At 43.0% G+C, this 15,443-nt stretch overlaps 1 protein-coding gene across 2 annotated transcripts; it reads left to right on the forward strand.

Moving 5' to 3' along the window:
* Nucleotides 1-5,130: 5,130 nt before the first annotated feature.
* Nucleotides 5,131-11,185, forward strand: LOC110521734 (peptidyl-prolyl cis-trans isomerase FKBP4). Of its 2 annotated transcripts, XR_005051558.1 has the most exons (12): nucleotides 5,131-5,578; nucleotides 6,839-6,983; nucleotides 7,066-7,208; nucleotides 7,324-7,444; nucleotides 7,552-7,708; nucleotides 8,000-8,090; nucleotides 8,261-8,344; nucleotides 8,443-8,628; nucleotides 8,747-8,890; nucleotides 9,007-9,102; nucleotides 10,061-10,693; nucleotides 10,724-11,185. XR_005051558.1 is itself a non-coding variant. In XM_021599542.2 (11 exons), the coding sequence occupies exons 1-11, from the start codon at nucleotides 5,486-5,488 to the stop codon at nucleotides 10,127-10,129; spliced, it is 1,329 nt and encodes a 442-aa protein (XP_021455217.1). In that variant the 5' UTR covers nucleotides 5,131-5,485; the 3' UTR covers nucleotides 10,130-11,185. The 2 variants fall into 2 exon arrangements, 1 of the variants encoding a protein (XP_021455217.1); XM_021599542.2 differs by having other exon boundaries at nucleotides 10,061-11,185.
* Nucleotides 11,186-15,443: the final 4,258 nt, after the last annotated feature.

Raw genomic sequence — 15,443 nt, forward strand, 5'->3', positions numbered from 1 at the left:
GCACTGCTCTCGACCTTCGCCTCTCCTGAGTCCGCATGGGAGTTGCAGCAATGAGACAAGACCAATTGGATACCACAAAATTGGGGAGAAAAAGGGGTAAAAGATAAATAAAAAGGGCCCGGGACTTACAACGTAATACCTAATAATTTGAAGGAAAAGGTGAGTGTGATGGTGTTTACCTGTTCGGGGGATATAGTGAAGCGTGTATCGTAGTAGGGGCAGGAGTGTGTTTCTGTGGCCAGGCTGAGCAGCTGTTCTCTGTCTCGTACCGCCCCAACACTGCACACTACATATAGAAAAAACACCTTAGACACACCCCTCCTCCTCTTACAACCCTCCACTTCCTTCTGACGCTGGTCTGAGAGAGAGCGAGCTTACGAGAGGGAGCGAGCTTACGAGAGAGAGAGAATAGAGAGCAATGCGCCAGGCCTCCAGTTTTTTAAACTGATAGTTTCCTTCAATTACAAATGTATATCCCGTTCCAGTTTTTGTAAATTACTTCCCTCACTGAAATACTGAATAACCATATTTTGTTGAGTCAGCATTGCCATAGGTTATATACTCAATTGTGGTCTAATAATTGAGTTGCCCTGACTTGTTCTCTGTCTTTGATTCGTTATCGTTCTTGTACTCCTCTGTACTCCTCGTTATCGTTCTTAAGCTCCTCCTCTGAAGGGTCCTTTAGATCCTCCCCACGGGGGGCCCATACTGAGCTGCAGCAGCTTCACTGCCTTATCATCCGTATAGCTCTATACACACAAGCACACAAAAAATCAAGCTTTTACTGTATACAGCTATACTCTACTGTGTATTATAATGTAATACTCTACCTTAATCTTCAGAGTGAATTAAAGCTGAGAGTTGTTTCAGATCATTTCCAGGCTTCCTCCCTCTTCTTCCTCCACAGCTCTTCATTCTGACACACAGACACACAGACACAAAGTGATGCTGACAATCGGCAAACAAGTAAGTCACATCGACACCGAGCTACCTGCAAGACCCCCCAACTACTCCACTACCTTCAGTTTAGACACTAGGTCCCTCTTTGCCTTTTTCTGCACAAAGTCAGTGATCCAGTTAGGCTCATCAGAGGAGGATGGGGGGATGGAGAGAGATCTACTACCTCTGTGCCCCTGCAGGCAGTCTGTCTGCCTCCTGTCTCTTCTTCTCCGCATGATCCCTCAGCCAGCTCAGAGCTCCACATATCAGACACAGTGATTTGTTTTGGAACACACACACACACAGACAGACAGAATCACATGCACATTAATACACAGAAATTAACACACACAAACACTGTTCCAGTGAGGCTCTCAAAGATGATGACTTTGCCGTGCTCCAGTGCAGTGTACAGGGCCTGCATGAACTGCTCCTGGATGGGGTATGGCTGGTAGGGGAAATGGGGGGCACCAGCCTCCTCCATAACTGATAATAAGGAGCATTATTATCAGTTAACTACAACTATACTGTTGTATACCTGCTGCCTCAGGTATACAACAGTTGTAATTATCAGTACTGTAAAAACTTTTTAGAAAGGGAAATGCACATCTAGTATAGGTTGCCTGACAATTAGACTGTGATACCTCTGGTTCACAGTCTGAGATTAATGCCATACATTTCTTTGGAAAATGTCCACCTACAAGCCAGAATGTTGAATAAAAGTATTTTAACATACTTTACTGGTTGTCCGTGTGGTTGGTCCTTTTGGCAGTAGGAATGTGAGATAATATATCCAAAATAAAGTACAATTAAATAAACTTTTCAAAGCGCTGGTAGTGAATTTAGATTTCTGTCACCTGATGCAAAGATAACAGCCAACTTAAAAATACATATATATATTCTTCTGTATTATGGCGGGCCGCAACAAATAGTATAGGTGCATGCAGCCTACTATTCTGTAGTATGAAATAAAAAATGTGTCATTTAGCAGACCCTCTTATCCAGAGAGACTTACAGTTAGTGCATTCATCTTAAGATAGCTAGTTGGGGCAACCACATATCACAGTTAGAAGCTACTTTATTGAGGAAAAATTTACTTACTATCAGCCAAGTCAGAGCTGTAAGGGGGGGGGGGGGGGGGGGGGGGGAAAGTAACATGTGAGTGTTAGTTCACAAAAGTATTTTTTATTTTGGGGGGTGCTGTGGGGAATATTTAATATGCACTATACAGTATATACAAAAGTATGTGAACACCCCTTCAAATTAGTGGATTTGGCTATTGCAGTCACACCCGTTGTTGACAGGTGTATAAAATCGAGCATACAGCCATGCAATCTCCATAGACAAATATTGGCAGTAGAATGGCCTTACTGAAGAGCTCAGGAACATTCAACGTGGCACCATCATAGGATGCCACCTTTCGAACAAGTCAATTTGTCAAATGTCTGCCCTGCTAGAGCTGCCCCGCTCAACTGCAAGTGCTGTTATTGTGAATTGGAAACATCTGGGAACAACAATGGCTCAGTAGCGAAGTGGTAGGCCACACAAGCTCACAGAAAGGAACCGCCGATGCTGAAGCACGTAGCGCATAAAAATCGTCTGTCCTAGGTTGCAACTGTCACTACCGAATTCCAAACTGCCTCTGGAAGCAACATCAGAACATGAACTGTTCGTCAGGAACTTCATGAAATGGGTTTCCATGGCCGAGCAACCACACACAAGCCCAAGATCACCATGTGCAATGCCAAGCGTCAGCTGGAGTGGTGTAACGCTGGCCTCCATTGGACTCTGGAGCAGTGGAAACGCATTCTCTGGAGTGATGAATCACACTTCACCATCTGGCAGTCTGACGGACGAATCTGGGTTTAGCGGATGCCAGGAGAACGCTACCTGCCTGAATGCATAGTGCCAACTGGCAGATGTTGGGAAGTTGAAGTCGCCAAGTACGAAGAGCAGTGAGCCATCGTCAGGAATTTAGCTTACCAAGGTGTCAAGCTCATTGAGGAACTCTCTAAGGACACCTGGTGGGCAGATGACAACAATGTTAAGCTTGAGTGGACAAGTGACAGTGACAGCATGGAATTCAAATGAGGAGATGGACAGGTGAGAGAGGGAGAAAAGAGAAAATCTCCACTTTGGAGAAATGAGTAGCAGTGTGCCACCACCAGATGCTCTCGGACCATGAGAAAAAACATAGTCAGATGAAGAAAAAAAACATAGTCAGATGGAGTAGCAGTGTTCTCTGGGGTGATCATGTCTCCGTTAGGGCAAAAAAGTCAAGGGACTGAAGGGCAGCATAGGCTGAGATTAACTCTGCATTCTTGACTGCAGATCGGCAGTTCCAAACGCTGCCAGAGACCAGGAATTCCACATGGGTTGTGTGCGACGAGAGTCTTAGTTTTGCAACGGGAACACTGCCGCTGAGAAAACAGGAGCACACCTCCTGGTACTAAATTGCTGATTGCCTTGGAGAGGAATTCATTACACTTCGTGAAAAAGTTGCCCAACCAACTAACCCTGCACCCATTAAAACCTCACCACAATTCCACTACTTTGGCCCTATCAGATCCTACTACACGCCAGCAGCCTGGGAGGACGGGACACTATCATTCAAAACATTGTGTAAGTCTTCTGCAGTAAAATATTGTACACCCAAGTACTTCTCTGCAGCTGCCACCACATATATCCTCTGAATTGTGTTCCATCCCTGCGGTACAATTGGCCACCATTGCCATGAACGCCCCCCCCCCCAAAAAAAACTTACTGAAGCACATGTTATTCCTATCACTCTCTATTGGCCTCAGCCTACTCATTGGGATCCTCTTAGGGTCCCTCACCCTGAACCCATCTTCCTCTACTACTCTCTTCACTGCCTCAGCATACGACACCTTCTGCACTACTTAATCTGCCATTATCACACCGGACACCTCTGATCTCCAGCACCATGGACATTTTTGTTTTTGTGCTTTTCTAAAAATCCATTTCTGTGCTCTATTCATGTGCTTTACTAATAACTGTTTTCTGTGTTCATGCAAGTGACTGACTAAGCATATCCTCACTATCAGTATCTGCAATTTGGCAGTACGCCCAGACCCTTGTTTTGAGAATGAAAGATATCTCAGTGTCAAGGTCTCAGCAAGGAAAAGGCCTTGTGAGATGTTGGTCTGTCATATACATGACCCAGTATTTGTTTGTCACATGAATTAAGCAAACATTAATGATGAATGAATTATGAATAAGCTAAATCATGCAAATATAACTTGTAATATATAAGCAATCTAATGGGACTGCCCCATTAGAGCTCCTGACAGACGTTCACTATGGTGCATCAAGTTTGTTGGAACTTCTCCAGTTAACTGATAATAAACAATGATCCATTTAAGATTGACTTTAAGTGTCCCTGTGTGCATTTTTAAAATAATCAATTCAAGGAGATTCATGTGGTGTATTAGAAGCAATTATTGGTACCAGTGTTGTCTTAGAAACATGCAGTACTGTGGTCGGCCTTAAACTTTAGTGTCTTCAAAGAAAGGGGGCAGTCATTCTCCCCTGGTCTTGACAAAGTGATCCACTTGAACGTGCTCAATTTTCCCTTCCCTGTTCACCCACCCTGACTAGATTTTTTTTTGCCAGTGATAGAGAAAGAGACATCTGTCATATATGCTCAGACCTCATGCGTGTTCAAGACTACTCTGAAATTCGGAACCTCTGAGTTAAAAAGAGCATAGAGCCTCCTATTGGTTGATTCTGATCGTTTCCAAACGTCATCTTTCTACAACTAGTTTCCAAGTCGGACATTTCCGAGTTCTAAATTATCATGAACGCAGCGCTGGGCTGACTGGGCTTTTATTCGAAGAAAAATGTATTATTTAAGAGAGAGTTTATTCATGACAAGTCGAAAACTCCGAGTTAAAATTAAAGCAAGTTATTTGCGTAGAGCTTCATATTAGTTGATTCTGACCATTTCCAATTGGGAAACTCGGGCCTCATCTTTCTACAATGTGTTTACAAGTCGAAATGTTACGTTTCCGAGTTGTCCTGAATACGCCAGCTTTCCACAAAATAAAACATTGTTTAAAAAAGATCCCAATACATGTGTTTATCACACCATAAAACAATGTGTGAGCTAATGGACATTATGTGTGTTTCGTTAGACGGCAATTGAGTCACTTGCTTCAAACGACGATGACAATTCCGCCACCCCCCTTTCCTCGCTGAGTATCTGGAAAGTTCTCGGCTTTTCTTCCAGATGCTAGAACTAAGCAAATAACACAGCAACGTGGACCCCTTGACTTATTAGCCAAGCAGCTCAATAGCAAACATTCAGTTTGGAGACTGGTGCACAACGGTCGATATCCGGCATAATTTGGCGCTAAATGTGCGAAATATAGCTAACAAGACAAACGGATTCTTGATCTAGCTGATTTGTGGCGCAGCTCTCCTTTCCGAACCATAGTTATCTAGCTAGCTTGCGCCCTGCTAGCCAGCCGTATTGTTAGCTAGCTAACGTCAGCAGACATTGTTTCAGGCCAGGGGCTCCAGGGCTATGACTGCTGAAGAGGTGACCAACGAAGAACAGAACAACATCCCGATGGAGGGAGAGGATATCACGCAGAAGAAAGATGGAGGGGTTTTAAAGGTAACTGAGAAAGCTACGTTAGTTAGTCAGCTAGCTTGGCTAACGTGGGCTTGCTCGCTTACCTAGCCAATGCAATGAATGATATTACCAGAACTAAGGTAGCCTAAACTATTTCTAACATTTTATTTGTCATTTGGTTAGCTAGGTTAACTTAAGACTACTTAGATGGTTTTTCGCAGGACAACGACTGAATTGGCAACATTTGGGTTTTGCCGTTTGCTAACGTTAGCCAGCGATAAACATGTTGGACTTGCATGGTTAGCAAGCTAACTGGCTAGCTACCCACATCTTCGATAGCCAGCAGATCTATAACCTTTAAGTTCATATGTCTTGCCACCATGATGTTGGCCTACGGCCGAGACAATAAGGTATGCACCACACACAGAAGGTGCTGCAACTGCCTCTGGTAACAACCGTGCAGCATTCCATTGGAGACCAATACACGCAACATCCAACAATTTCAGACTTTACTGAGTTATGAAATAAACGCATTATGCTCTAATCTATGGATTTCACATGACTAGGAAAACAGATACCTTAAACAAGGGGGGGTAGGGGCGTGGATCAGAAAACCAGTCAGTATCTGGTGTGACCATTATTTTCCTCATGTAGCGCTACACATTTCCTTCGCATATTGTTGATCAGGCTGTTGATTGTGGTGTGTGAAATGTTGGCCTGCTCCTCTTCAAGGGCTGTGCAACGTTGCTGGATATTGGCTGAAACTGGAACACAATGTCGATCCAGGGCATCCCAAACATGGTTGGATGTACTGCCAAATTCTATAATGCCTTTTGGACATACTGCCAAATTCTCGAATGACATTTTATGGTATAGAAATTAACATTCAATTCTCTCGCAACAGCTCTGGTGGACATTCCTGCAGCCCGCATGCCAATTGTACGATCCCTCAACTTGAAGCATCTGTGGCCTTGTGTGACAAAACTGCACATTTTAGTGGCCTTTTATTGCCCCCGGCACAAGGTGCACCTGTGTAATGATCATACTGTTTATTCAGCTTCTTGATATGCCACACCTGTTAGGTAGATGGATTCTCTTGACAAAGGATAAAGGTGCAAGAACAGGAATGTAAAACAAATTAGAGAAAAATAAGCTTTTTGTCTGTATTGAACCATTTCTGGGATCTTTTATTTCAGCTCATGAAACTTTACATGTTAGGTTGAATTTTTGTTCAGTGTACTAAACCACATACATTGCTACAGCACAACTAATCTTCAGTCTCTACCTCACCTCCATCTCTAGTTGGTGAAGCAGGAAGGCACAGGGACAGAGCTGCCTATGACTGGGGACAAGGTGTTTGTTCACTATGTTGGCACCCTGCTGGATGGAACCCCATTTGACTCCAGTCGTGAACGAGGAGAGAAGTTTTCCTTTGAGCTGGGCAAAGGTGTGTGTCTGTTAGTGTAGGCCAGGCGATCAAGGTATTGGACCTTGATGTGGCTACCATAACTGTGTGTGTGTGTGTGTAGGCCAGGTCATCAAGGCGTGGGACCTGGGAGTGGCTACTATGAAAGTAGGAGAGATCAGCCAGCTGATCTGTAAACCAGAGTATGCCTACGGCACTGCTGGCAGCCCCCCGAAGATACCCCCCAACGCTACACTTGTCTTCCAGGTAACCCTCTGTCTGTCAGGGATTTAGAAGTTGTGTTTTTGAGATACACATTCTGTGCCAACATTGACGTGTGACTTTGTAAGAGTGCTCAAATTGAATGTTTTGTGTGTGTTAGGTGGAGTTGTTTGAGTTTCGGGGGGAGGACATCACAGAGGGAGAGGATGGAGGAATCATCCGTCGCATCATCACTAAGGGAGAGGGATACACCAAGCCTAATGAAGGAGCTGCCGTAGAAGGTATGAGCGCGCGCACACAAACGTATCATCAATAAGGAACAGGGATACGCCAAACCAAACTAAGACCTACCAGCTCTCACACACCCATCTTTCTCTTTCCCCTGCAGTGTGTTTGGAGGGCAGCTGTGAGGGCAAGGTGTTTGACAAGAGGGAGCTGAAGTTTGAGTTGGGAGATGGAGAGAGCCTGGGTCTGCCAAGCGGAGTGGAAAAAGCCCTGATGGCTATGGAGCAGGGAGAGGAGTCCCTCTTCATCATCAAACCCAAGTAATACCCACTACAAACCTAGTGTACATACTATGTTGTTTTGAGAAATGTGTAATTGTGTGTTCTCTGGGCATATTAGCCGAGTTGTCTGCACTCTATATCACAGGAGGTTGGTGGCACCTTAATTGGGGAGAACGGGCTCATGTTAATGACTGGAGCGGAATGGTATTAAACACATGGTTTCCATGTGTTTGCCATTCCATTTGCGCCATTATGAGCTGTTCTCCCCTCAGCAGCCCCCTGTGCTCTGTATATCTAAGTGTGTGTGTGTGTGTGTGTGTGTGTGTGAAGGTATGGCTATGGAAACACAGGCAACAGCAAGTACAATATTCCTGGTGAAGCCACTCTGCAGTACAAACTCAAACTGACCACCTTCGAGAAGGTATGACCCTTTAGCCATTTCAAACTAGACGGTCCTGTCCAGAAACATCCCTTCTGCATTTTGTTCATGGCATTTCCACACATTTTGCCTACTGAACGTTCCCTAAATGTGTCTGGTGTTCTGAGAGGTGATATGCTAGCTGGCTGACTAAAGTATTTCCTGTTCCACAGGCCAAGGAATCCTGGGAAATGAACTCCGCAGAGAAACTGGAGCAGAGCATCATTGTCAAGGAGAAGGGAACACAGTACTTCAAGGTGGGTGTGTATTAACGTTTCTGTTGTGTGAAGGGAAGTAGCTTCAAACATTGGTGCAGATTTACACAGGATGTAATATGATATGTGTTTGTGTGTAGGAGGGAAAGTATCGCCAAGCGTCTGTCCAGTATAAGAGGATTGTGTCCTGGCTGGAGAATGAATCAAGTTTACCCGAGGGGGAGGAGCAGAAGGCTCAAGCCCTGCGGTTGGCTGCTCACCTCAACCTGGCCATGTGCTTCCTCAAGCTACAGGAACCAAGCTCTACTTTTGACAACTGTGACAAGGTACACTCACGCAGAAGACACACACCTGACTGTATCTGAACATATCTGACTTCCTGAATATTCCACACCATACTTATTCACCTATGGTTCCTGCTCTCTCTCTCATTCTTGTGTGTAGGCCCTGGAGCTGGACGACACTAATGAAAAGGCTCTATTCCGGAGGGGGGAGGCGCTGTTTGCCATGAAGGAGTTTGATAGGGCGAGAGCAGACTTCCAGCGTGTCATACAACTGTATCCTAGCAACAAGGCCGCCAAAAGCCAGGTACTGTACTAGAATGGTCTTTGTGTGCCTCAGTCAAAACTTCCCTCTTCTGGATGCTCCATCTCATGCCCTGCTGTCTGTCTGATCTGGGTCTCTCCGTTTTTCTGCCCTTCCAGGTGGCTCTGTGCCAGAAACAGATTAAGGAGCAGCATGAGAAGGACAAGAGGCTCTATGCCAACATGTTCCAGAAGTTTGCTGAGAGAGACGCTAAGGTGGGACAAACAGCCCTTAGCCCCTACACACTACACACTTTTCCTAGTCCTTCCACACCACACAATTCCCCTTGCCCCAATGTAAGTGGTGATGGAATACTGAAGAAAACACAGAACAAGGCTGTAGTTATCTAAATTAACCACCAGAGGGCAGACTAACTCACACTTAGCATCCTATAGACTTATTATACTGATCAACAACGTTTGCATAGAAGTATCTTAATTTATAAATGACTAAGTGGATCAGGCACGATCCACTTAGTCATTTATAAATTAAGATACTTCTATGCAAATGTTGTTGATCAGTATAATAAGTCCAAAATGGAAGGAAAGCAGGTTGTTTGTTATAATAAGCTATAATAAGGGGTTGACTGTGCTGATAGACAAACTTGATCCGCGAGACACATGAGAATTACAGAAATTAACACATTCTAATACCAAAATGTTTTTCATTTTGGTGACTTTGGTTAATATGTCTTGTTTCTGTGGTATTGAGTATTGTGATACTAAACCTGGTATTGAAGTCAATTCTGGTACCATGACAACACTGCGCAACTATGGGGCAAAATATACTGGGTTGGCTTAGACTGTTGACAACATGCAAACTATAATTAGTCTCCAAATGTTTGTTGAAAACATAAATACATTTGCATTATGAGCACATGTCTCTCAAATACATTGTTATTTTAACCATATTAGCATAGACATGACATCAGTCAAAACACCTAAAAACAAGACATGGTATCGTTAACAAGCCACCTACAATTCCCTACATGGTAGCAGCTTGTCGTTGTTGCTAGCTATCTGACCATTCAGAATCATAACCACACCTCCTGGCCACAGACGCATCATTTTCATGACATTGTCAGCCAACCTGTCTATGAAGCTACATCACCTCTGAACATTGAACTAAACTGTATTAATATCTCTCTTACTCTCTCTCTGCTGTGATGATCAGGAGGAGGCTGACAAGGGGATGGAGAACGGAGGAGGGATGGAGGTGGAGGAGAGTGGAGGACAGGAGTAATGACTGCTGGAGACAGATGTGGTAGTCTGTCTGTCATGAAGACTTAACTTCAGACATTTGTGTTTCTAAAGAGTGAAAGTGTTAGTGTGTTTGAGAGAAGTGCATGTGTGTCCATGGCTCGACTGTATCTCCTGTGTGTCTGTGTGCTATCATCATGGCAGCTAGCTGGCTGGGTGGGCCTTCTGTAGCTGACTGCACTCCAGAGGTGTGGCTAAAAGGATTCCCCCTCCCTCTGGTTAGCATGTAGCAGGCTGCCCCCTCCCTGCACGCCCCTACTCAGACTTCTTTGCTTAATGGAGTTGGAAGCTCAGTACTAGATGTGTGTAATCACCACCCCCCCCTTCCAAGGCCAACTAATCAATTCCTGTCTGCTCCCTGTGTGTGTGCGACTGTGTCTGCTGACCGTAGCAGCACCCTCTCTAGCAGAAGTCATGTTCACTAAACAATTGCTCTCTGCTTCTCAAACACTATGTTCTTACCCTGGGTTTATGATTTCTCTCTTTAACTGTTCTTAATGGGATGATTTACTTCACGACTGGAAAGTGTGTGTGTGTGTGTGTGTGTGTGTGTGTGTGTGTGTGTGTGTGTGTGTAGTAGCTGATATGAACTAGCAGCTTCTCCTGGTTGAACTCAGCCAGTATAAACCTCAGTCAGATTACATATATAGTCTTATTGTAGTCTATGGCTGCATCCCAAATCACACTCGATACCCTGTAGATGACATATGTCCAACTTTTTGACCAGTGCCCTGTGTCTAACCTGAGGAGGCTGCTATAAAGTAGTGCACTATATAGATAATGGGTGTCATTTGAGATGCAGACTTACAGCATCCAGCTCCAGCGGACCTGGCTCTAGAATAATACCTGATTCAGCTAATCACAGTCCTGTATAGCAGTTGGTTTGTAGAATCAAGTGTGTTGGAACAGGACGGAGCAGCTAGGGAGTGAGATTGGTCAGTGGGTGGGGTTTGGGGTGTCATTCTTGTGTTGATGGGGGGGGTCTTTCTGATTGGAGCATTACGGTTGGTTCTCTGTAGGATCTAATAAACAGAAATTACTCAAACTCTTGTTTTTGTGTATCCACATGTTTTGTACAATACAACTTTCTTTGGCCAACTGTTAAATCAGAAATGCATCTTCTGCCCCCCTGAAATGCATCTCTCCAGGGGTGAAAAAAAATACCCAATTGTCATACTTGAGTAAAAGTAAAGATACCTTAATCTAAAATAACTCATGTAAAAGTCACCCAGTAAAGTACTACTTGAGTAAAAGTCTAAAGTATTTGGATTTAAATATACTTAAGTATTAAGTAAAATACATGTACATTCCTTTATATTAAGAGAACCAGATGGCACCATTTGTTTTCCTTATTTAAATAAAAAAAAAATTACGGATAGCCAGGGGCACACCAACACTCGGACGTTATTTACAAACAAAGCATTTTTGTTTAGTGAGTCCACCAGATGAGAGGCAGTAGGGATGACCTGGGATGTTCTCTTGAAGTGTGTGTGAATTAAACCATTTCTCTGTCCTAAGCATTTGAAATATAATCAGTACTTTTGGGTGTCATGGAAAATGTATGGAGTAAAAAGTACATTATTTTCTTAGGAATGTAGTTAAGTAAAAGTTGTCATATATATATATATATATATATAATATGAAGTACAGATACCCCAAATAACTTAAGTAGTACTTTAAAATATTTGTACTTAAATACTTTATGCCACTGCTTCTCTTCCCCCTACCTCCCCTACACTGATTTGAAGTGTGTGACCTCAATAATGGATCATAGCTTTCACCTGGATTCTCCTGGTCAGTCTATGTCAAGGAAAGAGCATGTTTTCCTAATGCTTTGTATATACCATACAAGCGCATTAGAGGAAAATATGTATCTTTATGAATAATCAATTTTCACCATATCTGAGTATGTATGGTATATCTACAGCCTAGCCAGAGTATCTAGGTAGAAAAGTGCTTGTTTTAGATAAAAAATACATTGTCACAAAAATATAATTGCACTCAACTCTAAACTGTCTTCATAAGGCTTCCTTAATGGAAATAGACATCAGTTAACAGTCTGCGAGGCCTTGTATAGTACAGTATATCTACAACCTGATCAGAGTACCCAGATATAGGAAAATGCATGTAAAAATCAAAAGAAGCAATTTTCACGATCATTGCATTTAAACTTTAAATAAACCAGTCTTGTGAGCTTGTATTGTATGGAAGCGTATAGCTGCCAAAATTAAAAATGTAAATTGGGTAAAGATAAATCAATATCTCATTCGCAATTTATTTGACCATTTATGCGTGCATAATCAGACAAACTGTAATGCAAAAATCCAGTTTGCATAATTTTTTTATTCAAGTACTATTTGCCACATTTAAAATGAAAATAGTAGCCTAGTGGTTAGTGTTGGGCCAGTAACTGAAAGGTTGCTGGATCGAATCCCTGAGTTGACAAGGTAAAAATCAGTCGTTCTGCCCCTGAGCAAGGCAGTTAACCCACTGTTCCGTGGATGTCGATTAATTCAGAGGGTTAAATGCAGAAGACACATTTCAGTTGAAGGCATTCAGTTGTACAACTGACTAGGTATCCCCCCTTTCCTTTCCCATAAGGAAATCAGTCAATTTAAATAAATAAATTAGGCCCTAATCTATGGATTTCACATGACTGGAAATACATATATGCATCTGTTGGTCACAAATACTGTAAAAAAAAAAAAAAAAAGGTAGAGGCGTGGTCAGAAAACCAGTCTATCTGGTGTGCAGTGCAACACATCTCCTTCGCATAGAGTTGATCAGGCTGTTGATTGTGGCCTCTGGAATGTTGTCCCAATCCTCTTCAATGGCTTTGCGAAGTTTCTGGATATTGGCGGGAACAGGATTACGCTGTGGTACACGCCATTTCAGAGCATCCTAAACATGCTCAATGGGTGACATGTCTAGTGAGTTTGCAGACCATGGAAGAACTGGGACATTTTCAGCTTTCAGGAATTGTGTACAGATCCTTGCGACATGGAACCGTGCATTATCATGCTGTCTAATGAGGTGATGTCAGCGGATGAATGGCATGACATTAGGCCTCAGGATCTCGTCACGGTATCGCTGTGCATTCAAAATGCCATAGATAAAATACAAATGTCTTTGTTGTCCATAGCTTTTGCCTGCTCAAACCATAACCCCACCACCACCATGGGGCACTCTGTTCACAATGTTGACATCAGCAAACTGCTCACCCACACAACGCCATACACATGGTTTGTGATTGTGAGGCCGGTTGGACGTACTGCCAAATTCTATAAAACGACATTGGAGTACAGTAGAGAAATTAACATTCAATTCTCTGGCAACAGCTCTGGTGGACATTCCTGCAGTCAGCATGCCAATTGCACGCTCCCTAAAAACTTGAGACATCAGTGGCATTGTGTTGTGTGACAAAACTGCACATTTTAGAGTGGCCTTTTATTGTCCCCGGCACCTTGTGGAAAATGTGTAATGATCATGCTATTTAATCAGCTTCTTGTTATGCCACACCTGTCAGGTGGATGGATTCTTTTGGTAAAGGAGAAATGCTCACTAACAGGGATGTAAACAAATTTGTGCACAAAATTTGAGAGAAATAAGCTTTTTGTGCATATGGAAAATGGTAGGCCATGACATTATCAGGTGTCTCTACTTCTTGTTTCGGTCACACACACACACCGGTGTCCTAGATTCCATCTCAAATAATAAGTAAACAGATGAAGATCACATGCTATGGCTGGAGAGAAAGAAGGGGAAAGCAGGACAGGTTAAAGCAACACAATGGAGGCCGAGCCCAGATATTAGCTTTCACCTGCTCTTTGACATGAATGTAACGGAATAGAGATTCCTGCTGAATGAATTGAATATTGAGCTACATGAGTCAGGGTTCTTATTTTCTAACATATGCCCTTACAACCTAGCATAAAAATAATTATGTACAGTGCCTTGCGAAAGTATTCGGCCCCCTTGAACTTTGCGACCTTTTGCCACATTTCAGGCTTCAAACATAAAGATATAAAACTGTATTTTTTTGTGAAGAATCAACAACAAGTGGGACACAATCATGAAGTGGAACGACATTTATTGGATATTTCAAACTTTTTTAACAAATCAAAAACTGAAAAATTGGGCGTGCAAAATTATTCAGCCCCTACTTTCAGTGCAGCAAACTCTCTCCAGAAGTTCAGTGAGGATCTCTGAATGATCCAATGTTGACCTAAATGACTAATGATGATAAATACAATTCACCTGTATGTAATCAAGTCTCCGTATAAATGCACCTGCACTGTGATAGTCTCAGAGGTCCGTTAAAAGCGCAGAGAGCATCATGAAGAACAAGGAACACACCAGGCAGGTCCGAGATACTGTTGTGAAGAAGTTTAAAGCCGGATTTGGATACAAAAAGATTTCCCAAGCCTTAAACATCCCAAGGAGCACTGTGCAAGCGATAATATTGAAATGGAAGGAGTATCAGACCACTGCAAATCTACCAAGACCTGGCCGTCCCTCTAAACTTTCAGCTCATACAAGGAGAAGACTGATCAGAGATGCAGCCAAGAGGCCCATGATCACTCTGGATGAACTGCAGAGATCTACAGCTGAGGTGGGAGACTCTGTCCATAGGACAACAATCAGTCGTATATTGCACAAATCTGGCCTTTATTGAAGAGTGGCAAGAAGAAAGCCATTTCTTAAAGATATCCATAAAAAGTGTTGTTTAAAGTTTGCCACAAGCCACCTGGGAGACACACCAAACATGTGGAAGAAGGTGCTCTGGTCAGATGAAACCAAAATTGAACTTTTTGGCAACAATGCAAAACGTTATGTTTGGCGTAAAAGCAACACAGCTCATCACCCTGAACACACCATCCCCACTGTCAAACATGGTGGTGGCAGCATCATGGTTTGGGCCTGCTTTTCTTCAGCAGGGACAGGGAAGATGGTTAAAATTGATGGGAAGATGGATGGAGCCAAATACAGGACCATTCTGGAAGAAAACCTGATGGAGTCTGTAAAAGACCTGAGACTGGGACGGAGATTTGTCTTCCAACAAGACAATGATCCAAAACATAAAGCAAAATCTACAATGGAATGGTTCAAAAATAAACATATCCAGGTGTTAGAATGGCCAAGTCAAAGTCCAGACCTGAATCCAATCGAGAATCTGTGGAAAGAATTGAAAACTGCTGTTCACAAATGCTCTCCATCCAACCTCACTGAGCTCGAGCTGTTTTGCAAGGAGGAATGGGAAAAAATTTCAGTCTCTCGATGTGCAAAACTGATAGAGA

This window comes from Oncorhynchus mykiss, chromosome 1 (genome assembly GCF_013265735.2).
Source record: "Oncorhynchus mykiss isolate Arlee chromosome 1, USDA_OmykA_1.1, whole genome shotgun sequence".
NCBI lineage: Eukaryota > Metazoa > Chordata > Actinopteri > Salmoniformes > Salmonidae > Oncorhynchus > Oncorhynchus mykiss.

Excerpts from the sequence above, each read along its gene's own strand:
- LOC110521734 (XM_021599542.2), top strand. The coding sequence starts at position 5,486 with ATGACTGCTGAAGAGGTGACCAACGAAGAACAGAACAACATCCCGATG. Across the intron at positions 6,984-7,065 it reads TTCCTTTGAGCTGGGCAAAG|GCCAGGTCATCAAGGCGTGG; the intron begins GTGTGTGTCTGT and ends GTGTGTGTGTAG. Across the intron at positions 7,445-7,551 it reads TGAAGGAGCTGCCGTAGAAG|TGTGTTTGGAGGGCAGCTGT; the intron begins GTATGAGCGCGC and ends TTTCCCCTGCAG.